General features: G+C 35.3%; 1 protein-coding gene across 6 annotated transcripts in view; it reads left to right on the top strand.

The window, feature by feature from the left end:
• Nucleotides 1–27,293, top strand: part of LOC150102961 (WD repeat-containing protein 13-like) — a 436,326-nt gene that overhangs the window by 166,854 nt on the left and 242,179 nt on the right. For all 6 annotated transcript variants that reach the window (XM_090398329.1, XM_090398327.1, XM_090398328.1 and 3 more), the window contains one exon: nt 18,037–18,203. In XM_090398329.1, coding sequence (XP_090254455.1) covers nt 18,037–18,203 — 167 coding nt within the window. The remainder of the gene's footprint in view (nt 1–18,036; nt 18,204–27,293) is intronic.

The raw sequence follows: 27,293 nt of genomic DNA, 5'->3' as shown, positions 1-27,293 counted from the left end.
ACTCAATAATAGCTCATTATATTCATAATTTTGTTTGATGTACTTAAGTATGCTGACCTGATTAGTGTATGTGCTCTCCAGCTAACAGGATATATGGTTTGGATCTTATTGTGGGCATGAAGATTTTGTGAATGTCTTTATGTGACAAATGAATTCCATTATTTAGTATTGATACCAAGTTGATTGAAAAGTTCCATCCATGGTCTATAGAACTGGGGTTTCTAGATTATCTGACCCTTAATCCACTCATTTTTCATAATTACTATAAAGAAGCTAGTTAAATTAGTTCTCGTGTTTTCATACCATGTAGTTGAAAATTTAGCTTTTTAAATCTGAAATTATTGTGAATTTATTCTTCTAATACAAAGTACGATTATTTAAAAAAATTGACACACACACACACACGCGAATAGATAATCCCAGAATCAAATTTTTGTGCTTAGACATTCTTAATTTACTACCCCTGCTTTTGAGTTTGTTTTGTTGTTTCAAAAATTTGGGGGAGAAAGAAATTTAGATCTACTGTGATGTCTCTTTTGTTTCCATAGAGATATCTTTATTATTATATGGTCACCTCAGTGTCCAAAGGCTCATCACAGGAAACTCACACTAGCTGCTGTTCACAGTATCTTTTTATATATCTCTTTAAACTTATTCACTGAGAATCAAATCATGAATGCTACTGGATCACTTTTCAGGCAACAAATTTGGACCTTGCATCCTTACTAACCAGTACTTGCAAATCATTCCCTAGATCACGACTTCCAGTAACTGCTTGAAAAAATTCTTCTATTGTATCCTACAAACCCATCCTTCTAGTCTAGCAACTGATACCGTGGGACCAAACCTATTGTTCTCTTTAATTGGTCATATTTGTAGTTCAGCATGTAACCTTTTTCTGAATGCAAATCCGTATATTTAGCCACTTCCTAGTTCAATAAAACATGAACACTGTCACCATCCAGTGTCCTCTGACACTAATCAGGTCTAATATTTTTGACCTTTAGTTCCTTCTGTCTCATACTGTTTGAGGAAGTTGTTTCACAACAGCTCAATAAATTCAGCTTCTATTCTTGAGATTTGACTGCTACCCAATCTTTGGGTGATTAAAGTCACTCCATGGTGATTTACTCATTTAGCACTCATCAGGTTTGGCGGTGCATTTCATTACCATCAACTGATCCACTAGGTCTGCAACAACACCCCACCATGTATTTGATCTTATTAGACTCCACCTCACACCAGATAGCTTGAAACTTGCTGCTATGAACAGCTGCTGCTAATATTGCAGTCAGTTTTTCACCCTATCTGCACTCAAATAATTGGATACCATGAGCAGAAACCTTTCCCCTTCCTCTATTTTGTCTGTTCTTCCTAAAATACTCTACCCTTTACACTCAGTATATCTTCCTCTGAGAACCAAGTCTCACTAAGGCCTGTGATCTAAGACCACAGCATATTCATCAAGGCAATGAACTCTGCTTCTTTGTTCTTGGATATTCATGACATTTGTGTATAGGCATAAGTTACCTCCAGACATTTTTGTGTACTCACCTCAGTAGTTTGCATGACCCAGTTGGAAAACTTGTTGATATCTCTTCATATCTAATGTCCCGCTTATTCAGACATCCTTACGCATACTGGATGAGCACACAATCATGTTTTCATCATAATTACTTCTTCTATGATTAAGTAGATTCATATCATTAACACAGTTGCATATCTTAGTTGCTCTTACTCATAGATTCTTATCATTTTTCCCAATCAAGATTTGTTTCCCTGACTCTCCATGTTAGATCTTATTCTAATAAATAATAAATTATCTGGCTCAAAGAAAATACTAAGCATATGTACACAGACATATTAGCACCAAGGCAAACACAAACTGATTCTAAAATGAGGTTCCTGCAGTGCTAACTGGTATCTTCTGTAATTAAAATTAAAAGCCAAAAGGCTAGTTTTCTGGCAATTTAATAGTTATTAAATGGATAAGAATCCTATTTTGTTATATAGCCAGTAAGTGAAACTCAAGATCGAGAACTACGATCTAAGAGTTTCAATGCCGAAAAACTATCGGCGAAGGCAATTCGAAGCAAAGGTGGAGCAAGCTCCCTCACTATTCTTGATATTCTCTCATAATGTAAAACACAGCTCCTAGGAAATGTATTATAGTTTTACATTATGAGGAGAGGTCACTACCCAGACCGGTTTCAACCTTTTTTGAGGTCTCATCAGTGAGTAGGTAGACCTAGGAAAATATCAATGCTTAGTGAAAAGAACTTACATACCTTCACTATACGAATGCCATAAAGGTGTACTAGTATTTTGTAATTAAAATTAAAAGCCAAAAGGCTAGTTTTCTGGTAATTTAATAAAATAGGATTCTTATCCATTTAATAACTATTAAATTGCCAGAAAACTAGCCTTTTGGCTTTTAATTTTAATTACAAAATACTAGTACACCTTTATGGCATTCGTATAGTGAAGGTATGTAAGTTCTTTTCACTAAGCATTGATATTTTCCTAGGTCTACCTACTCACTGATGAGACCTCAAAAAAGGTTGAAACCGGTCTGGGTAGTGACCTCTCCTCATAATGTAAAACTATAATACATTTCCTAGGAGCTGTGTTTTACATTATGAGAGAATATCAAGAATAGTGAGGGAGCTTGCTCCACCTTTGCTTCGAATTGCCTTCGCCGATAGTTTTTCGGCATTGAAACTCTTAGATCGTAGTTCTCGATCTTGAGTTTCACTTACTGGCTATATAACAAAATAGGATTCTTATCCATTTAATAATGGTATCTTCTGTGTTGTGGTGATAGTTTCCTAGATTTGTGGTAATGTGATGCAGCTGGATTTGTTTAGGTTCAGAGAATGTTCTGCTCTGGCAGGTTTCAGGACGTCTTTAGTTGTTTAATAGAGACATTAGCATTAGGCATACTATTTTTTGAATAGGTATACTATTTTTTCAATGTGTCATGAGATTCTTTCAGGGAGAAGACAGAAAAACTAGTGACTGCATTTAAATTCCGAATGAGTCGTACAGTATGTGTATAATATCACGTCTCGGTTGCAGCTGTTCAGTAGGAGGAAACACTGTTAAAGTTCAGAGATGTGGGAATAGATGTATAATTAATTAATTTAAAAATAATAAATAAAAAATTATAAACAACAAGAATTACTTCCCAAAACTTAGAAATAGGCATACCATCTGTCCAAATAAGATTATGATGATGGCATAGGGCTTCATGTGATTCAAAAAATAGATGATCAAATTTGAACCGACTGTAATGTAGCATCTTGATATGGTTCCAGTGAATTCTGTGTCTAGTGTCAATGGAATGTGAGAAGCAAGGCCTGACTCTTCAGAATCCAAAAATCGTATATAATCTTATGTTCTTTGATTCTAATAATCACAGAATGGCTTGTCTGTCCAAAATAGCAAAGATAACAAGAATGGTATTTGATTAATACCAGGCAAGAATAAAGGTGATAATGTATCTTTGATAATTTTGCATCCTTGCTGTTTGTTCAGATGTTCCTTTAAGGTAGGGCATGCTGATCCTTTTAACATTAGATTGTAATCTGGAAGAGGGATGATAATTATCAAGTCTTGCTGTGTCCATTAAGTAATAGAGTAACTTTTATTGTATATAAATCTTCTAATAGAAGAGACTCAGAAGAACAAATTGTCTGTGCTCAGTGTACAAGGCTTTTGATAATACCTATCTTTTGTGAAGGATGATGTGAAGATGTGTGGATATATCTACCTGTTGAGAATGGCTTCCTGTAAACAGAAAATTCAATATCATCAGCAGAGTTATGATGTACTGAAGTATTGAAAAGGGAAGCTTGTTGTTAGGTTCTTGTTCAATAGTGAGCTTGATGCAAGTATATGAGAAATTAATTTTATCCAGAAACTGAAGTAGTTCTGTTTAAGAGGAAGTCCACTTTGTGGACTTCCTCTACAAATATGGCAAGATGCTTTTTGATTGCTGCTTTATGCTTTTTCTTTGAAGTTCATACAATAAAGTTCAAGGAAAGCCTTGACGATATTTTGACATCATACACAACCATGCCAAAGAGGGCCAACAAAAGAAGCAGTAGCTTCCTATTCATAATGATCCTGAAAATGACTACTTTTACATCATCGCCTTAACCTCCTTGCACCCCTGAGCTGGAAGTCTCAACATCAGCCAATCCTGCTTCTTTTGCAGCCTCTGAGATCCCTACTACTGAGGAGTATTGAGACCTGTGGTGAATACCACCGTGTTCTTAACTATCTAATACAATTTTGATACAGTATTTTTAAAACACAGGTCTAAAATGGTACTCATTATTGTAAGACACAATTGACACCTTTTGAACATTTTTCTGTTAATTGCAAATGGTTGCATAAGTGTTTTGGAGCTATTTGGGCAAGAGTACAAATTTTCACCACATTTCACATTTTCATGGGAAGTGTTGACACATAATCTTCCTGAATATGGAGACTTGACTATACATAATTTAACTTATAAATGAAAAATTTAAAAATAGACTAAAAATAAAATAGATCAAAAGTTATATAGCTATATACATGCAGTTATATATAGCCTACATAATAAATTTTGATTCGATGATTCGGGGTGTGCATAGTACAGTGTCAGAGGAGTTTTTACCTTGTGGAATGATAATGTGGCAATGGCAGTGAAGAGGGGTAAAACTGTGGAGGAAATTATAGTAATGGTTGGGGCAAATGACCTGAGAGATAGCATGAATCATGTAGCATAAGATTTGAGGTTCATGTTAGACGTAGTTCAGTAGAAATGTCCAAGGAAAGATAGTCAGCATGTTTCCCTGGCATGATAAGGTAGAGTGGAGGAGAAGAGCAGCGATGATAGTCAGAATGCACAGGAAAAGAGATCTGAAATATGTGAATGCATGGAGTACATTTGAGGATACTTTGAAGAGAGCTGTGTGCAAAGATGGATTATATTTGAATGCAGAAGGGCACAAGCATATGGAGAGACTGTTGTTTTCTGGGTAAGTGAGTGTGTTGGCACAGGGAAACTGGAATTGCACAGGTAGAATTTTGCAGGGGGTGGCCTCATGTGGGGATATAGTGGCTTGAGAAATGAGGGGGGGATGTACACCATATTACAGATCCAAGTGGAGTATGAGGGGAGTAATAATGGCTATAAGAATACTGGCGGTACACTGTTTTTTCTGTATACAAATGCTAGTAGAATTAGGCATAAAGGAAATGAATATGTGGCTTTGATTGACTCAGGCTCTCCAACAGTTGTTGGTATCAGTGAAACTTGATGAACTGAGGAGGATGTTCTAACAGGGATAGAAATCAAAGGGTATAGCATATTTTAGCAGGATAGGGAAGGTAAATGTACTTGTGGAGTACATTTACTCAGGTCATTCGCCCCAACCATTACTCATGATAAGAAATTAATTGTGTACTGTCAGGGGAGAATCTCAGTGGAAATAACATTAATGGCTTTGAGAGTATATGGTGTTAGATAGATGTTTATATGACAAGATATTTAGTCGGATGTTGCTACAGACCAGGGAATATAGATGACGAGTAGGAAATGTTTAGGCAGATTAGTTTGGCAAGTGCAAAGTGAGTGATCATTATTGGGAACTTCAGCTATAGTTATATAGTTATATAAACTTGGAAGAGGAGACAGCATGCACTAATAAGGAAATTGAATTTTTGGATTCCTTGAGGAACAACTGTCTTAGGCAGCATGTGGTGTGTGTGTGTGGCGGGGGGGGGGGGGGAGAACACGAGGATCAAGAGTTTTGGATTTGGTCATAGCATTGGAAGATTGTTCAAAGAAAGACTCCTATTGTTTTTAAATAAAAGCTATTCAACGACTAAACCCCCCACCCCCAATAGAATGAAAAAAAGCAATTGTGATCCCTATCTTTAAAAAAGGTAGTAGAGATGACCCTAAAAACTATAGAGGCATAAGTATACTAAATTCCTGTTACAAAATATATAGCAGAATTTTAAATAACCAACTAACAAAATATTTTGAAAACTTTATTTTAGAAGTACAGAATAGATTCAGAAAAGGATGATCATGTATAGACACAGCCTTTTGCCTAAAATTAATAATAGAGAAAAGAAGAGAATACAATTTAGAAATACATATTACGTTCATTGATTTTAAAAAAGCATTTGACAAAGTTAAAAGAAGCATTTTATTTAACATATTAAAAGAAAGATAAATACCAAATAATATTCTAAAAGCTATCATAAGTATATATGAAAATAATCAAATACAAATAAGATTAAATCATGAGCTATCATAGACAAGAGAAATAAACCAAGAAGTCTGACAGGGATGTTCCCTTCCACCAGCTCTTTTTTTAATATTTATTTAAATGAAATAATAATAAAATGGAATAAAAATTTCCATCAAGGTATTAAACTTTCTCCTACTGTGAACTTAAACAATCTCCTTTTTGCCGATGGCCAAATAATAATTATAAATTCTGAAGATAACTTACAGAAAGATATTTTAAATTTAAATGAGATAGCCAAAGATTATGGAATGATAATATCAACAGAAAAATCAAAAACGATGGCCTTTAAAGGACAAGATCCAGCAAGAACTAAAATAGTAATAGATAACAAGATTTTAGAACAGGTGAAAATTCATTTAACTACCTAGAATGTATGATTATATATGAAAAAAAAAAAGATATAAACCTAAAAATTGCAAAATATTTAACAATAACAGGTGTAATTCTCTATATTCTCTAAAAACTCTATATTTAAACCAAATCTAGTACAAAAACAAACCAGACTAAAAGTATACAGTACATTAACCCTACCAGCATACTTGCATACTATTGTATGCAAGTGAAATCTGGTTAAGTTTGGTTTATAGTTTATTTGGCACAAAAACTACAAAGGTCATACTGTGCCATACTAAGGTTACAACTATACATAAGCAATTAAAGAAAATTGTAAACAATATGTCTGTACAAAAATTAGGTTCCACAAAGCAGCACCTACATATAAACAGAATTGCTGCAGAGGGCACAGCAACACAGAAGGTTAAAGGTTACAGTAGTACAGAAATTGTCAACTATACAAGTTAATAAACAAAATGCGTGTACAAGACACCAAGTCAAGGAATTCAGTATCTACATAGTTAAAATTATAACAAATGTTTTTACAGCCATAAATAGGCCAAAAGGAATTATTATACAACATGCATACATAAAAATTAAAATTGGCAATGTGGTATCTACATCTAAACAAATTTACAAGAAGGTTATACAAATGTACAAGGTGTCCTACAGCAATACATAATTAGTCGAAAAATAAATTAGTAAATAATATGTATGCACAAAAGTTAAGCTAAGTAATGCAGTATCTGCATATAAACAAAATTACTGCAGCATTTAAGACAGTTCATAAATAGACAACAATACAATTTAATAAACAAAATGCATGTACACAACCAAGCCAAGGAATGCAATATCTACATCTAGATAAGATTACAACAAATGCTATTACAGTAATACATAAAAAGTCAAAGAGGAATTATTATACAATATGTATGCATAAAAATTTCGGAGTTTAGCAGTGTGGTATTTACATATTAACAAAATTACAACAAGGTTACACAAATATACAAGTCCAAAGGCTACAGAAATACATGATTGGTCAGAAATTGAATTAATGAATAATATATAGAATAGTACTTAACTCCTGCACATATACATCACAAAATATTACATATTTTGTAATATATATGTACAAAAGTTAAGAGAAGCAATATAGTATTTACATATAAACAAAATTACAGTCAGATGTGTTTGTATAAATTAATTCTTTGTGAAAAATTAAAACATCACGTAATCTGTCCGATTCCATCAGCATCTGCCTGAGTATACATATATGGTCTGGCCAGATAGGCAAAAATTTCATTCCTCTCTCATGTAGAGCCCTGGCACTCCACCAGAATATGACAAATAATGAGATGTTTATTGCATTTTTCACACATGGGAGAGTCATTAGCCCTCAGTAAATAAGAATGTGCAAGATGACTGTGACCTATGCGGAGCCTAGTGAGAACAACTTCCTCTCTGCTCTTTATTCGTTGACTAGATTCCAGAGCCTTGGGGAACACCGTGCTCTTGATGATATGGTCGAGATAGTGTATTTCCACTCTGACTTAAAAAAATTTGCCTGGGCAGAAAGTTCTTAATAAATACGGGAAGGTGTCCTTTGAGACCCAGGTTATAGAGGTGTTTTAATATGCCATATCTTCAGGCTGTATCATAAGCTTTTTCCATGTCAAAAAAAAAAAAAAAAAAAAAAAAACCTGCAACAGAGTGTTCTTGCTTCACAGATGCATCTTTTATACAAATATATACCTAAAAGAAAGGATTTATACAAGTTTCTAAATGAACTAAATCGTCAAAAGTTGAATGATGTCTATGGAACCCACATTGTGTATTGGAGAGAAGACTGTTGCTTTCTAAATACCAGAGAAGTCTGGCATTAACCATTTTCTCTAGATCTTCCAAAGACAGCTGGTCAGAGCAATGGATCAATAATTATTTAGTTGTGTTGGATATTTTCCTGGTTTTGGGATAGCAATGACAATTTACTTATGCCAAGAATTTGGTAAATCTTCCTCTGCAAGTATTCTATTGTATAATAAGAGAAGAAGATCCATAGAAGATAATGGTAGATGTTTTATCATTTCATAATGGATGTCATCAGGCCCATACTGCACTATGAGTGAGATAGTAGGAGAGCTCTTTTCAGTTCCTCCTTAACAAATGGCTGATTGTATGGCTCAAGAACATTGGTAGAAAAATTTAGCCTTTGTTTCTCTTGCTGTTCTTTCAGAATTAAAAATTCAGGAGGATATGAAGCTGTTGTTGAGATTCTGGCAAAAGTTTCTCCCAGAGTGTCTGCAATGGATGGATTTAGGATCAGAAATAACACTTCTATTATGGTCTAAGGTAGACAAACAATGTGTTCTCTATCTGCCTTTGATTTTCCTGGTTTATCCCATACAATTTTTGAACTGGTCATTTGATGAATTGATGTAGTAAATTGGATCCATGATTGTTTTTGACTTTGAATCCTCACATAGCATGCTTTGGCTCGAGCATGCTTAAAAGTTATAAGGTTTGATGTGGTGGGATATCTACGAAATATACCCCATGCTCTGTGTTGATCTTTTTTGGCTGTCTGTATGATGTTTTCAGGATGGAGGCTGTTGATGCCTGGACAATGAACTCTGTTAATTACTTTACTGCTTCATTGATAGCTGTTTGACTGATGGTATCAGCATTAAATTTTGCAAGTTGAGAGAAAGTGTTCCGGTCAGCCTGGTCCATTTTCCATATAGGTATCTCTTTGGTGAACATGGTTCCTGTGAAGACAGTGTGCAGAGAACAGGAAAGTGATCACTTCCGTATTCTATAATTTTCCTGTTGTTTTTGTTTTTTAGATTTGTCTGCTTTTTTGGGAGGTTGAAGGCTTACCTTTGTTATATTTATATTTATCAATTGTTTTGGGGAAGTTCTGTAGGAGTATCTGGTGGTTTATCTTTAAGTGATATCTTTGCCATAGTTTTTTGGAAAAGTGGGTTTTCATCGAGTGGGGCCATTTTTGGAGTTGTCTCTGGAATAAGGCCATAGGTCACGTGATTAATACGCTCAACAGAGAAGTACTCGTGATCATAAGGTGGAGGTATGGTGAAATTATCAGATGGTGGAACAGACATACAAGTTTTAGTTGCTGTTGTTTCCTTTTTAGCATAAGAGGATTGGCTAGTTTTCTTTTTGCATCCTGATATTTTACTGTTTTCATTTTTTGTATTCTTTTTTCATCTTTACATTTCTGACATGCACGAGAGTAAGCTGGATGATCTTCTTGACTCATTTAGCTTTTTTTGCACAGCAAGATTTGTTGTTATGCTTTTTACTACCACATCAGGCACAGATAGTAGAACCATGGCAGGCAGTTTGGGCATGTCCATATCTCTGACATTTAAAGCATCTCAGTGGGTTAGTGATGTACATTCTAACAGGACAGCTGAGATACCCTGCTTTTACAGATGTTGGAGGCTTAGGTGTATCAAAGGTAAGGATGATGTTCTTGGTTGGAACCAGGCGACCATCCCTATGTATCAGCATGCACCTCACACCTGTCACTCCTTGATCTTTAAGTTCTGAACATATCTCCTCAGCAAGAACATCAAGGAGATCCCATTCTGATATCACTCCTCTACAGGAGTTAAGTGTTTTATGATGTGTGTTACTGTAATTTCTATTTCCACCCATTGTTGTTGCTCTCAGTAGTTTCTCAGAATCTGGTGATGTCCTTGTGGAAACATTGTTTCCACAAGGACATCACCAGAACGCAATTTCTTAATAGTTTTGGAGGTCCTGCCAGTCCTTCTTTAAGTTCTGAACATATCTCCTCATCAGGAACATCAAGGAGATCCCATTCTGATATCACTCCTCTACAGGAGTAGAGTGACACCCTTCTGAATAAAGAAGGGTGACATTTTCCCTATTGGTTTTTCACCTGTAGCATGAATGATTAAATATTTTGGTATATTTATAATAATATCATTTATCTTTTGTTTCTTACTTCTGTTTCCATATGCTGTATCTATGGTATCAATACTTGATTGGGACTTTGTTAGTGCCCCTGAAACATTTGAGGATGAAGGATTCTTGCTCAAGGAGTTTTTGGTCCCGCACCAGAGCTCCCTACCCACCACAAAGCCACACATGGGCGTTCACTGCCCGGCAAGCAATGACTGCGCTCAGGAATGGAACGCCAGGGCTACCCCGGATGCTATACCAGCACTATAGCAATCCTAGGACCCCGGACCATGGGGTTAGAGACTTACTTTGACACTGTTGACCCTTGCAGGCAAGCCCACTAGCCGATGGTGGGCCATCCAGGACCACCCATCTTGCCAAAGTAGTGCAAGATTACCATGATCCCCCTTTCTGGATGTCCAGGGTGTTGAATCCCAGTGATGGTGGTCTGGAAAAAAGGATAGTGAAATAGACTCAGGGGAAGTGAGCAAAGAATGCCGGAAGAAAAGCAAAGAAAAAGTGATGGAATGAAAAGGGCCAGTACCATCACAAACAGGTGCCTCACATAGAGGGGGTGAAATCTAGACAATAAAACAAAGACAAAAAAAGATTAATAACAGCTGAAATGAAGTTTATGAGGAAAAACTGCAAAGTATACTCTATTTGATCACAAAAGAAACAAAGAAATTATGAGAGAATTAAACCAGGAATCAGTAATAGAAAAAATTCAAGAACATAAACACAAATGGATGGAACACATTGAAAGAATGAAAACAAAAAGATTACCAAAACAAACCTTAAATTACAAACCATTAGGAAAAAGAAAACCAGGATGTCCTCTTAAGAGATTCACTGATGAATTCTAAGGCTGGAACAGGCCACTCTTGGCCTAAATCTTTGATAGACATAGAATTCATCATCATGATGATGATGATTGGAGGATCTGATTGTGACTGAGATGACATACTTGCTTGTCTCTCCCCCCCTCTCCCCCCCATTGGTGAGAGTGACCATGTATTTCTGACCTGGAGGATGAATCGGCATGTGGAGGTATCAAAACAGAAGGAAGTTAAGTGGATTTATAAGGCAGGCTACTATCATAGACTTAGAAACCTACTGGTAGCAGTACAATGTATAAAAGAATTTGAAGGAAGATGGGTCATTGGTGCATGGGCAATACTTAAGAAAAAATTGTCGCCAGCAATGACAGACTATATACCTCAAGTGAAGAAGATAAAGCAATTTGGAGTCAAATGAATGACAAAAGGAATTTTGTCATTCATTTTGTCAAAAAGCAAGAATGAAAAATCATGTTGCCAATTTTGAGTAAAATAGCAAGACAATTTCTTTTGGCGCCATGAACAAGCATTTACAGTGAAAGTGTCTTTTCAGAAGCCAGGAATATTTATGAAGAAACCAGAAGTAAACTTCTAAAAAATGTCGAAAATTTTTTTCTTACATCACAATTTATTGGAACTTCATTTTGATTATTAAATCTGTAATTATGTATTTAATAATTTAGAATTAGAGTTCCATTAATAAACGCTCAGTTTAAAATTAAATTACTTATTTAATTTAAGAAACGTAAAATTTTATTTTTGCATGTTCATGTGGTTACGTTATTTGGTGAGTTATCACACATAGTGTTTAATAATATTTTCTCCATTTTTTGTATAATCAATTTTTAACAGGTTCACGCTGGACACCGGACGAATTGAATCATTCCGTACTCCCATTGGTGGGGTGTGATAAATCAGCTTGCTTTATTTCGAGCACTCAGAGTATCGTTACATGTGCTTTCCTGTTTTATTATTTTTTTTTATTATTACCTCCATGGAGTTAAAGACTCATCTTTGTGCATATAACAGTGGGTGGTACCGCTGTTACGTGCACAATTTATCATACTGCGCCTTAAATATGTTCACTGTCTGTACGTTCACCACACTCTCGTGCAATGCATTCCGATCTCTCTCACCACTCTCCATTCAAAAAAACTTGGTCCTCATCCCTCTTGCTCACACTCTCCTTATACAGCTTCCAGGGATGACCTTTTGTTCTCACCCTATCTTCATCGTTATATGCAAAACCTCCCTGACGTTAATCTGGTAATAACTTCTTAACAGCTTATATGTCTTGATTATATCCCCTCTACTCCTTCTATCCACCAATTTCTGCAAATTGCATTTTCTCAATCTATCTTCATACTCAACATTCCAGAGACCAGAAACCATCTTAGTCAATCGTCTCTGGACCTTTTCCAATACATCTTTATCTTTTTGAAAACCAGGTCACCAAATCTGTGCACAGTAATCCATATGTGGCCTGATCAAAGCCTTATACAAGGGAACCATAACATCCTTACTTCTACATGTCAGTGCCCTCTGCATCATTCCCATTATCTGCTGTGCTGTCTCCTCATAATTTTATCAACATGACCCTGAAATTTTAGGTTCTTCTCCACAACCACTCCCAGACCTCTCATCTCCTCGACCTCTTCCAAGATATTTTCCACCAGTTGTGTACTCTGCATCCCATCTCTGCTTTCCAAATTTCAAAACCTTACACTTTGCAACATTGAATTGACATCCCCACTCATTTACCCATTCTGCTAGTGCATTCAAGTCCTCTTGCAAAGCCGCAGTATCTGCTGTACTCATGATTGCTCTCCCCAACTTTGCATCATCTTCAGACAACTACAAGTCACCATTCACACTTCTCCCAATATCATTTACATACGAATTAAACAGCACTGACCCAAAACAGACCCTTGGGGGTACACTACTAGTAACTTTCCTCTTCTGGAATATCGCTCCTCCATAGACAACTCACTGATACCTATTAAGACAGCCAGTCTCCAATCCAGTGAACTAATCTGTTGTTCAGCCCCATCCGTTGCAATTTAATCAGCAGCTTGTCATGTGGGAATTTATCAAATGCATTTGCAAAATCTAAATATACCACTGTACAAGGGTTGTTTGAAAAGTTTGGTAAATTTCCAATAGATGGCAACACAGTTCGTTCATTCATACCAGTGTCAGCCTGTATCATCTTTTTCATGATCCCTGGCAAAAGTTTAGCCATGTGTGACGTATAGTTCTCATTTGGCAAACATTTGAAATGACCGTGTTCACATTTTTCATAAAAATGGAGAAAAATGAGTTTCGTGCAGTGATAAAACACTTGTTTGTTTGAAGTGGACAGCACGGATCAAAGCTGAGTTAGATGCAGTTCATAGGGACTGTGCGCCAGCATTAAAGACTTTATTTTTGGATAATGAGTTTAAACGTTTTCATAAGTCCATCGAAGATGAAGCATGCTCCAGATGCCTGACTGAGGTCACTATGAAGGAAGTGATTGACAAAAAATCCATGGTATCGTTAGGGAAGACAGCCAAGTGAAAGTGCTTTAGATTGCTGAGCTTGTAGGCATCTCAACTGAATGGGTGTATGATATCCTGCATGAAAAATTGCACATGAAAAAGCTGTGTGTGTGTGTGTGTGTGATGGATAAATAATTTTAATACTAGAAAGAAAAATAATACTTTTGGTATAAACAGTTGCATTAAACAATGACATTACCCATCAATTATAAACTTTTTTCTTTATAGCAAGACTATATTAGTAAAACTTAATATTAGGAATGTGCATAATGCACAGGAAATGTCCCTGTTTTTAATTGGTATCAGTTACATCATATATTAATGGTTATTTTATTGTTAAATGTTGATGTATTAATGTTATTAAATTTTAAACAAATTAGTATAGTCTTCATAGGATATTATTATTGTTATTATTATTAAGAGAGATCTCAGGGAATCATCAAGGGAGACCACATACTACATGCACCAACATTCTTGCCCATGGTGGGATTCAAATTCAAACTTGATTGGTGATAAGGTCATCACCAACTTGTTCTTATACTTGTTCTTGAATTCATTCACATTGCTTGCACATACGACATCCAACGGCAATCCATTCCAATCACACACCACTCTATGAAAGAAAAATCTCACTCCCTCTTGGCAGCATTCATTTTTAGCTTCCAAGGATGCCCTTGTATCCTTTCCCCACCCTCCATAAAATGAAAAATTACAAGTAAAATCCTGTATGACCCTTTCAGAGGTTTGTAAATCTCAATCATATCATCCCCTCTTTCTCCTGTTTGCTAGTGCTGCTATCCTGATTTTAACACACTCTGTTCTGGTTTCTTGTCAAGATCAGCTTTCTCTTCTTAGGTAGACTGTCACATTCAGTTTATCTTTGCACAAATATATTACATACATAATATATAAGGCAAGTGATCAGAACTTATACCACCTTTACCACGAGTTGCCCTAGTTCTGAAAATACTTCAGGCACAGACTTTGTTTGCTTCCTTGGATAATGGATTAAACCAAATATATAATTGGTATTTCTCTACCTGTTTTTAGAAGTTCAGCTGTAACTCCATCCTCACCTGCATCTTTTCCATTTTGCAAACTTTTGGATGTTCCACATAACTTCTTCTGGTAGAATGTGTGGTACTTCAGGTGTTTCATAGTTGTCTTCTTCATTTAATTCATCAACCTGATATAATACTGAGTAAAATTCTTCAATTTGGTTTGCAATAGCATATCTATCTCTGGTTATGGTCCCATGTTATAGTTTGATTGCAACCATTAGTTCTGCTGTTTGGCTTTTTTGAGACTACAGATGTTTTCAATTGTTTTCTGTATGAATTTATAGTTGTATTTTCATATTTCTTCTGTGATATATTTTCTGATCATTTTGCATAATTCAGTGTACAGTATTTATTCAGTTTTATTCTGTAGGTTATTTGATTGTTTCATTTCTCTTCGTTTCTTCATAAGCTGTTTTGTTTTTTCAGATATTTTGTCTTGTTTCTGTTCTGTGGTACCAGTTATTTCAAGTGTGCCTTATAAAAGGTTTGGGGTTATAATGACAGTACTTTCTGATGGATCAGCATTGTCATCTATAATAAGATGAAATCTATTGTTTAGTTCATGTTGGAATATATATTTTTTAATGTTGAGTTTGTGTACATCTATGTTTTGCTTTGATCTTCCTAACATCTTTCCTCTTTCTTTTTGGCAGTTTTTTTGGATTTTACTTCATACCATATGATGGTCACTTCCAATGTTGAAGGTGTTCATAACAGAGCTGTCTTGAAAGATGTTTTTCTTATTGCTGAGGATAATGTCAATTTCACTAGTTTTTCCATTTGGACTTCCATGTCCACTTCCTATGTGTTTTTTTCTTGAAAAAGGAATTCATGATGTGCAGGTTTTCTTTTGCTGCAGATTCTATTAACCTTGCTCCTCTATCGTTTCTCATGCCATATCCAAAATTTCCCATTGAGCTTTCATCTGATTGTTGTATACCAATTCTAGCATTAGTCTCCCATTACAATTCTGAAATGATATTTTCCTTTATTGTAGAGTTGGGATACATCATGATAGAAGGATTAAATTTCTTCATCAGTATGACTTATTGTTGGTGCATAGATTTGGACGATCTTAAGAGCATATATTTTTTGAGATTTGAACAACAATACTTGCTATTTGATCAGATATACTTTCAAATTCTATTGTTGTTCTTCAATTTTTTATTAATCGTGATCCAACTCCACATTCTTTCCTTATCTTAGCCTCTAAAATATAGCATGTCTCCGATTTTTAATTGAAGAATTTCTTCACCATTTACATCTGACGTCACATAGTCCGAGAATGTCCCATTGTAGTCGCTTTAACTCTTCAGTTAGTTCCATTAGCCATGCTTCACTGCTCAGAATCTTACAGCTTAAAGTTCCAAGGTCTTGTTTCCAATGGCAGCATGATCTGGTTACCCGGAGATTCTTAGCACCTCTGCTTTCATGTTTAATTGCCTGCTGCCATAGGTGGTAACAATCTGGCCTCTGGGGAATGAGGACCATTTTATTTCTGTTTGATTCACCTTGGAAGGTCAGGCCATAAATTCACCATGCTAGCCCAGTGCAGGTTGGTGAATGGCAATATTTTCACTTGGGATCGCCAGTCCCCATACCACTGGTCCATGGCTCTTTATTCAATATATTCACTATATTCAATATATCCACTCAGCAGCCCTTGGGAGCCACGATATATACACATGTCTGAATAATTTATTAAGGTATGTATTGTCTAGGGTCATAATAAATTGACTTGACTTGGAGTCTGAAGTCTTAGGAAATACTCATCTTTGGGATACTGATTGGGGAGATGTGGAGGTTTTTTTTTTTTTTTTTTTTTTTTTTTTTTTTTTTTTTTTTTTAAGTATCTTCTTGTAGATGCTTACTGTTATGTTACTTTAACCCTAATAGGCTGGCTTTCAACTGCAAGGAACTTAAGGTGTGGGATGCAGATAAGAGCACCTAGCTTGATATGGATTTAATAAATAATTTTTAAGTATTAGATGTTTTTTCTGATGTGGCCTGGTTATCTGTGTAGTTCATGTATTCACCCTCCAACCAAAAGGATGCAGGTGTGAATCCTGCTGCAAGCATGGATGATTATGAAAGTCCTTAGGTTGGAGATGAGTTTTGTTCTTGGTGTGAGACCTGTTTGGTCTTCAGAGCATTGTTCAGACAGCAGTCTTTTGCCTTATTAGTTAGGATTTGAAATCAGTGTGAATCTATGAAATTTCTCTAGATAAGGGTTAGTATAAGTTTAAGGTCTCTCACCCAACAGTCAATGCTGCCTATTGCACCTATGCCAAGTGCCTTTGTTAGGACTGCAGGCCCTGTCTAATCATTTCTGTTTTCTGTGTTGCTTATATGCATTCTACAAGCTTACTCTCTACCCCACTGATATTTGGGATAGATGAAATATTGGAAGCATTAAACTAATGTTTAATATCATTACTACCATTAATTTCTAGTGCTTATCAGTTTAATGATATGAGCACTAGAATCTGTGGAGTGTAAGACTTCTTTTAAGTGTGCCTTGGGACTTCATTGGACCTGAAATAACATTGATATTGCATATTAACAGACATTAAGTTTCTGTTAATCTAAAATTCTTTTGATCCCAAGAAATTTTTTTTTTATTAAAAAAAAAAGTTAATAACCCACCCAGTTCTATTCGTTGAATTTGGTCACATCTATTTTCTTTTATTTTCTGGAATTAAAGTATTTCAGTAGAAGGTATCAAAAAAAAAAATATAAAAAAATACAACTGCCACTTTAAAATTTATAAAATATTATATATATTGTTACATCAAAAGCTTGAAAAAAATACTCAGTTCATAGGTTGTAGAAAATAAATCTATTTCTGGGGTGATCATTATATTGATAATAAGCATAAGTCTTTCTTGATGGATAGTCTTCACACTTTTGTTAGATCTTGTATACATATGCACTACAATAGAGTAATATGATATTCTAGGTTTTTATTATTATTTTAATTAAGCAGTTTTGTTACTTTTTTTAGGTTTTGAGTGGTCTTTATCCAATGATCTTTTGGTATCATGTTCACTTGATGGCACAGTTCGTTTATGGAATGCAAACAATGGTACGTGTATACGTGTTGTTGATGATCCTGGTGGCTGTGCAATACACTGTTGCATTTTTCAGCCAGTAAATAACAATATGGTTGTTGTATCCTTTTTTTAAATTAATTAATAGCTAACAGTAGAAAGAGTATGCATAAAGATTTTTATAAATTTTGCATTGCTTAGCTATTTGACATAACTTTTGGGTTCAAATTCATGCATTTGAACTTTATTAATTGTTATCAGATTCGGATTGTTCATACATAATTCTCTCTGAAATTATGTCCAATTAGGAATTCTCTTGTTATATGTGAAATTTTTAAAATTTCCTTTTTCGTTCTTGTTAGATCAATTGCCTGCTCCAGTGCCTGCTATTTTATTTAAAAAAAAAAAAAAAATGCCAAACGTTTATTTTTCAGGGAAAAAATGCATTGTGTGTTAATTATATAATCAACCCCACACTTGAGAGGCTGCAAAACCTATAGCACATCAGTGCTACACTTTGAGACATTATTAATAGTGAAAAATGTTGTGTAGAAGTGCAGAAGAAAATATTTATTGGATTACTAAATTATATTTAATATAAACTAGTTTTGTCAGTGCTTTGTTACCATCAGTAGGATAGTGTGTTTTGAGGAAATAATTTTGAACCACCTTTAAACCAAAAATTCAGTTTCAAGGTGGTTCAGAAATTGCTTCAAGGTGTAGATGGCATTTGTACAGTTTGTTGTACTGTGTCTGCAATTCTTAATACCTTCTTTCTCAACACAATCCAACCCATTAACCAGTACATATACTTTCTATTTCTGGATATATTAATTAATAATTAAAAAAATAAAAATAACAACCCCAGTGCCTGCTATTTTTCCAATATTTAGAACGTGTATGTGGAGACGTGCATTCCAGTTCTGAACCATCATCCTTCACAACAATTTTAAACCTGGTTTTACTCCATTTCCCAAGTAAGCAAACAGACAATAAGTCAAGTTTGCACCTGCAAATGATGCAAGTGTAGCTGATCCTGCAGGTAGTGCAAGACCACTTGCACTACCTGTAGGATCAGCTACACTTGCATCATTTGCAGGTGCAAACTTGACGTATTGTCTGTTTGCTTACTTGGGAAATGGAGTAAAACCAGGTTTAAAATTGCTTGGTATTTTTAACATTTATTATACCCAAGGTAAAATACTTTCTACATCCTTCACAACAGTTGGGTACAGTAGATACTTTACCTAACTATAGTACTACTGGAATTTCTACTCCTTCCTCCTTCATTTGACTACTGCTTCCACTCATTTGACCCTAACAGTTGCTCCAAACATTCACAGAAAATATCCTCACTGGCATGAAGGCCTGTGTCCTCCATTCTACCAAGTTCTTTATCCATTTTTCTAAGCCCTAGTTCAAAACTGTCAAAGCAGTCAAAGAAGAAAAATTCAGCTTACTGCAAGTGGCTTGCATCAAGAACTACTGCTTCATACTCGGTCTATACCAAAGCACACATCAAATACAAAACTGTCATCAGAAGATCTAGATCTGATTTCATGAAGCCAACAGCAGAAAACTTGCCTTCATCCAAATGGAAGTTGTGCCTTTGGGAGCCTTGCTAAGGCTGTTGGACACAACTGCTGCTCAACAGTGATGTCACCACTGTTATTTCAACCAAAGATACAGCTGACCTCATGGCATCATTGTTTTCCTTGAATTCCTGCATAGATGACCAAGTTAAATCACCTTCTACCATATATGCCTCTCTAATTTTTCTATAAAAAGCCATCAGAAATCCATATTGGTGGTCATTTATTAGATGAGTGCCTTAAAGGTAGTGTAGCAGTTAGGAATTGATGAATTTTTCCATTACTTTAGACAGGACTGAGGTGAGCGAGATAGGGTGTTAGTTGGAATGCAGTGACTTGTCCCCTCCCCCACCCTTCTTGGGAATGGGTTGAAATAGGCCAATTTTCAGGCTGTGGGATAGATACCAGTGGAGTAAGAGAGTATATATAGGTGACAGGTCAGTACTGGTGCACAACCTTTCAGGACAATTGGAAGAATACCATCAGGGCCAAGAGATGCTTGTGCGTCTAATTTTGGATAGACACACAAACTCTCAGTACTAAAAGAACTTGAAACATCGGAGAGATGTATTTTTTAGTAAACCCTTGGTCGGTATGTAAAAGTGTTTACTAAAATAAAGAGCCAAAAGGCTTCACTTTGGCAATGCAATGTTATAAAAATTAAGTGGATATTATATCTAACATTATTTCAAAGCCAAATATACGAAACTTTTATAGTTTCTATATTTGACTTCTTTTTTTTTTTTCCTGTAAGCAGATGAGTGGCGAACTGGCTGCATTAATTAATACTCCAGTAACCCCTCATTAGGAGGGGAATTAATCCATCATAGATGATGAGAAGGATAATATAGGATATTCGACTTTGAAATAATGCAGGATTTAATATCCACTTAATTTTTATAAATTTGCATCGCCGAAGTGAAGCTTTTTGGCTCTTTATTTTAGTAAATACAGATCATTATATATTTATATGACCCAGTTGTTTGATAACCTTTGGCATGGGATATCAGAGACATGACAAAAGTGCATGCTCCACTCTTCTTGCAGAATTCTTCTCTTTATGATGGTCAGCATGGGGTTTGTTAGGGGAGGTTGTGTATCAGCAGTTAGATTACATGTTATAACAAGCTGATAAATTCACTTGATAAATGAGATATGTATACAAAGGTGTACTTGGAATTTTCAAAGGCTTTTGATAGACTGCTACATGACAAGCTACTAGCTAAATTGAAATAGGTGGGATAACATTAGATGAGACTAGTGAGTTGGATTGCTGATTGGCTGTCAGACAAGTATCAGCAGGTTGTGTATGAATGAGTAGTATCCCAAAAGAGAAAAGTCACTAGTGGAGTGCCACAGGGATCTGTTTTTGGACACGTGCATTAATGACATTGGGAGCTTAACTGAAGATGTGCAGCTGTTTTTCCATAATGCAAAGTTGGGAATAGCTATGAGCAGTACAGCTGATGTTGTGGTCTTGCAGGACGATCTGAAAAGACTGTGAGTGGGCAATTGAGTGGTACTGTCAGTTCAGTGTTGCAAAGTTGAAGGTCTTGAAATTTGGTACACAAGATTGGGATGCCGAATATATAATTAATGGAGAAATTTTGAAGGAGGTGGAGGAGATCAGAGATCTAGGAGTGATCGTTGACAGAGTTGAAGTTTGTTAAGGGGTCATATTGCAAAATTTTAAGAACATTCCAAGGTTTATGACAACAATGAGGAGGACATTGACATACAGAAGCAAAGAAGTTATGGTTCCTTTGCATAAGGCTTTGATCAGGCCACTTATGGACTACTGTGTATAGATTTGGTCACCTGGTTTTCAGTGGGATGAGAAGATATTGGAAAAGGTCCAGAAAATGTTCATTAAGTTAGTGTCAGTGTATGGAATGTCAGATATGAGGAGAAATAAAAACGAATATAACTTACAGAGCCTTGTGAATAGAAGAAGAAGAGGGAATATGATTGAGACATAAGTTGGTGAGTGGTTGTTATCAGATTAATGTGGAGTTAATCAAGGTAATGATAAGCAGGTGTTTTGTATGGAGAGTGGAATGCATTGTCTGAAAGTGTGGAGAATGCTGAAACTGTGAATGGGTTTAAGGCCTGGTTCAATCTTTTGGCATGAGAGTGTAGATCTCCCTTGATGAGTCCTTTGACTCTATAGCAATCAGATGTGACCTACTGGCATAGTGGATGCCAGTTGAGGGTTAGTTGATGAATACTAGATTAGGTTTGGATGTCTAAGTGGTGGATGTGCATTATTGATGTCATTATTAACCCTCTGTGGAAGTGTTTTTTTATTTTTTATTTTGTTGGATTTTTTTTAGTTCATTTGTATTGTTGGATCCTACTTCTTCTCAATCTATACTTTGGATCCGATATTTAGTTATTACGATGTTCTTAACTAGTTGATAGGTTGCAAGTTGATTTCTAATTCATATATAGAGAAAATTTATATTTATTGACTGCGCCACTCTATATTTGATTTAGTTCAAGAACTGAACTCTCAACTATTTCTCCTTTATATGTTGTTATTAATATATATTGGCCGAGTATATTTAACTTACTTAATTCACCCGCTTTGGTTCGAATATTTTATGAATGGTGCAGTAAAAGAGATTCAGGTAAAATACAACTTTTGATTAACAAAAACAAACATTTAATTTTAGAATCACAAATTTTACACTTAAGATCAAATCACTAAATAAGTTATTATAAACACTTCAGCCTTTCTGATAATACAGTCATACAAACTCAGACAATGGTAAATCTGTTATCTGTAATACAGTCTTCTCACAGTTCCTTAAGTTCCAAATACAATAAAATTGCAGTAACACCTCTTCACAAGCAAACACTTTTAAATCTACACTTCAGCTAATCTCCGCAATAGTTACTGTTAATATAAGGAAATTCTAGGATGAAACTCGCACATATCTCTGTATAGGAATATTAATGGTTGGAATATTCTTACCGATAATCTTCTTTCTTCATCTACTTATACACAAACACTTTTTATAACTGTAAACACTTTAATCAATAAACGGCACTCATTAAAATAAATCTTCTAAGCAATAACTGAATTAATTAACGGTTACAATACACATAATCAAACGTTCTTGCATGAAGTACTACTGATCACTCATGAATTAAGGTAACACACAATAATTCCTTAACTTGAAGTTTTATATGCACAGTTGTCTCCATTCCTCCGGCATTCAATTAATCCTTTAGGCACTATAATTCTAAACACAGCTATCGTTAAACTTCAACTTTACAGCCTCTACTTATTCTCTAGTTACTCCGTGCTATGCTTGAAGATTCCGTGTGTCCTTGAAAGGTTGGCCCTGAAATTAAATCTCAACTATAGTATCGCTAGTCATTCAGTAGTCACTCAGCTGTCTTCCGTAGCTATAATTGTTATTCTACAACTTATTAGCTAACCGTTTCTCGGCTACGGGACTTTAATTAGCTACTTGAGTGACTCACCATCTCGCTATTATCGCACTCTGATTCCCCGAATCAATCTCCTTTTAGATTCCTTCTCCGAATGCCGAATTAGAATATTCCCTGATTCCAACCGATTGCCAATCCTCTCTTTTTTTTTTTAGCATTCCTTGCTTATATATCCATTCTTCCCGCCTAAATTGTTCTCGTGCTCTCTTTAACTAAAATTCTTTCCAGTAAACTGTCAGCATTCTCCCTCACGCACTGTTCCAAACTCGCACTCGCTCTCTTACATACGTCTCCATGACAACAAAACAAAATATAATAAAATATAGCTATTGCATAACATTAAAATTCTACAAACAGGAATAAAATAAGAATATTTACATTTCTATTAATACGCAGTTAAAATGTTGAATACAAATTCTTATATTAATATAGCAATAAATAAAATAAATCCAATAATATAAGTTTTATTACTATTAATACATATATCCTTGATTAAATAATTAAATATCAAATAAAGTTAAAGGTAGTTATATGAATATTAAATTATAAACAAGTGATTTACATTAATTATTAATTACAAGTCTAGCCTTTGTGATGGAAGATCATGTTGGATTCTGAAGCAAATAATAATTACTTAAATCTCTTATTCAGAATCCAACAGTATTGCTTTTGGTCAAAGTTTAACTATGCTAACACTAATATTTCATTCTGTGCTTTATGTTATAATATTAAAATTTATACAGGGTCTCTTCATTGGACCTCTCTGGTTTCAAAGAATGGTAAAAAATCGAAATGCAGAAATATGTGCGGTTTGGGTTATTGAAATATTCCAGAGACTACAAGTTTCATCCATTTTTTTTTTTTCGCAAAAAAACTTGGTGAGTGTTCCTTCTCATTTGTACAATTGAGACACATCTATGGTCCATACACTTCAGTAGTAGTAACACATTGAAACTAGGGAGGTCCAATGTGGACACCCTATAGTGTGGGAGACCAGCAACCATCCATTTAGATAAACACAAAACTAATATCTGCAATTACAATTATAAGCAATCTGGTCTTGAGGACCATGTATTGTATACCACTCACAGGATATTCTGGAAGAAAACCACCATGCTTCATCACATTAAATTTTTTAAAAAAAAGACTGCTTTTGGAATCTGCAGCAGCAATCAGAACTCGACCGAATTTAAGCAAATATGGGTGTACTCAATCTGGTGTACCCTCTGTGGGCATTTGTAGGCTTAGGATATGCCAATATACATTCTAAGCTGCCTATAAATGCCCACAGAAGAGGGCACACCAGCTAGGTAAGAGTTCGGAGTCATAGTCACATGTTTCATTGAGTATTCTTATCATTTGCGTGTGTGTGTGTGTGTGTGTGTGTGTGTGTGTGTGTGTGTGTGTGTGTGTGTGTGTGTGTTACAAGTGTTAGTTGTACTCCCTGAAGATGTCTCAGTGACTGATATATAATATTGGAAACATTAAAATTAGTCCTTAATCCTTTCTTATACTATCAGTACTCCATTAAACCTCCAATAAGATGTCTTCTCAGCACTTAACACATGAAAACTTCTATGTTTGGTGTCTCTGAAGAATTTAAATCTTACTTAACTTTTTGCCTGCATAGTACTGATATACTGTTGGTTTACATCCTTGAGTACTAAATTTGGTGAAAATGATATTAGTGAGGGTTTTGTGTTCTGGTTCATCATAGTCATCAAATTCCTGCCATGTATCCTCAAGGGATGTATAGGATATGATAGTACTACATGAAAAACTTACATCACCACTAACTTCCTGTGTACAATTTTCCTCCAAATCAATCTGTTACCTGTCAAGATTCCAACATTATCATATATTTCTGTCTTCTAAGGCACTTTTTATTGTAGCAATCCATCTATATCTTGGTCTTCCTCTGGGTCTTTTTCCTGCCAACCTGGCAGAGAACACTTGTTTTGCTAATCCTTCCTATCCCATTCTGTTTAAATGACCATGCCACCTCAGATTAGCTCTACTAACACATTCCTGGATGCTAACAATGTAAAATGACAATGTCATCTTGGTTTTTAATATGATATTGCCATTGATGCCATCTATTCACACTCCTGAACTTCCTCAGGACTAATATCTGTGGTCTCATGTCTTTGGTCAAGTGTTTTTATTTCTAACCTAGCTCTCAAATCCATAAGTTAAAATTGGCTTGAACACTGTCTTGTATATACTTAATTTAATGTTTTGACTATTTTTCTCTTATTCCATATAAATTTATTCAGATGACTTCCTACCGTACCAGTTTTGTTAATTGATTCTGTTGTCTTTCCATATTTAATTTAAGATCTTCACTAAAAATCGTGACTAAGTAGCTTAAATGTTTTACTTGTTATATAGGTTCTCCATTCACAACACAGTTGACATTTTCAATGATTCTGCCTATTTTCATTGTCTTTGCCTTGTTATTGCTGACCTTCATACCATATCTATTACAATAGTTATTCAGTTTGGTCAGGGAATCTTGCAGGCTTGTTCTGGATTTATTTAGAAGTATAACATCATCTGCATAAAGTAGAGAGCTGAGATTAACATCATCAATTTTGATATCGTGTTTAATACCACTTTCCTTCATAATGTGATCTATATAGATAATGAATAACAGAGGGGATAATGTACATCCTTGTCTCACACCAGATTTAACATTAAACCACCTTCCTATACTTGCTTCAATTCTAACTGCTGATTTACAACTCAAATTTGATATAATGCCCCATTGACACCATACAGCTGTAGCATTTTGAATAGCTTTTCTCTTGGCATCTTGTCATATGTCTTTTCCAGATCTACAAAACTTAAATACAGATTGTTGTTATATGAGGGTGGTCTGAAAAGATCTCGGCCGAACAATGAAAAAATAAATTTATAATTTCAAAATTATTTTTATTTTTCAACATAATCTCCATTAAGACTAATACATTTTTTCCAGTGATGCTCCAGCATCATTATCCTGTTCCTGCAGTGGCTCTCAGTAAGATCTGCAAAATACCCCTCTTCAGCTGCAATCACCTCTTGATTCGAACTGACCAGCAAGGTAGAGTTTTAGTTTGGGGAAGAGATAGAATCTGGGGAATAGGGTTAATGTTCCAACAATTCATAGTGCAGATCTCTTAATTTTCCCATTGCCAAAATACTTTTGTGGGCAGGTGCATTGTCCTGATGAAATACGATTTTTTTCTTTGGCAAACCAGGTCTTTTCTCACGAATTTTGTCAGGACATGGTTAAAAGATCAGAATAATATTCCCTGGTTATTGTTTTACCCTTTTTGTAAAACACTGATGCCATGACCTTTCCTGCTCATGGAACTGACTTTGTCTTCTTTGGCACTGAACAGCCAGTTTCTGTCCACTGTTTTGACTGTTGTTGGGATTCTGGTGTGTAATGGTGAATCCAGGTCTCATCCATAGTGATAAAATCGATGCACGAAATCATTTTTATTCTTGTTAAAACGCTCCAAGCACGGAGCTTCAGAGATTTTCATGCGAGTGTGTTTTTGATTTGCTATGAGCAAGCTCAGCACCTGTCTTGTGCAAAGCTTTTTCATTTGCAATTCTTTGTGCAAAATATATCCTACACATTCTTTTGAAATGCCTATAGTCTCAGCAATTTAATGCCCTTTGACTCACTGGTCAAAGGGCATTAAATGTCCTTTGACCAGTGAGACCATGGACGTCCTTCATGTGGATTATCATCAAGGCTGGTATGTCCACGTTTGAACTTGGCAGCCCATTTCTTAATTGTTGAAAACGAAGATGAAGAGTTCACATAATAAATTGAAACAGATGGGATTGGATAATAGACTTTGTGTTGGATTAGTGACTGGTTGTCAGATAGGTATCAGAAAGTTGTATATCGGGTGCAGTATCTCGAAACAAAAAAGAGTCACCAGTGGTCAGTTTTGGGGCGATTGTTGTTCAATTGTATATTATTGATATTGGGTTGGGTTTAACTAGTGATATCCATCTGTTTACGGATGATGCAAAACTGGGGAGAGCAGTGCACAGTCAGGCCGATGTGAATGCCTTACAAGAGTACTTGAATAGATTGCATGAATGGGCAGGTAAGGAGAACTGTCAGTTCAATGTTGTTAAGTGTAAGGTTTTGAGAT

This window comes from Typopeltis vanoorti, chromosome 9 (assembly GCF_054136105.1).
Source record: "Typopeltis vanoorti isolate ZY-2024b chromosome 9, IOZ_Tvanoo_1.0, whole genome shotgun sequence".
Lineage (NCBI taxonomy): Eukaryota > Metazoa > Arthropoda > Arachnida > Uropygi > Thelyphonidae > Typopeltis > Typopeltis vanoorti.
This window is presented reverse-complemented; position numbering and strand designations above follow the sequence as displayed.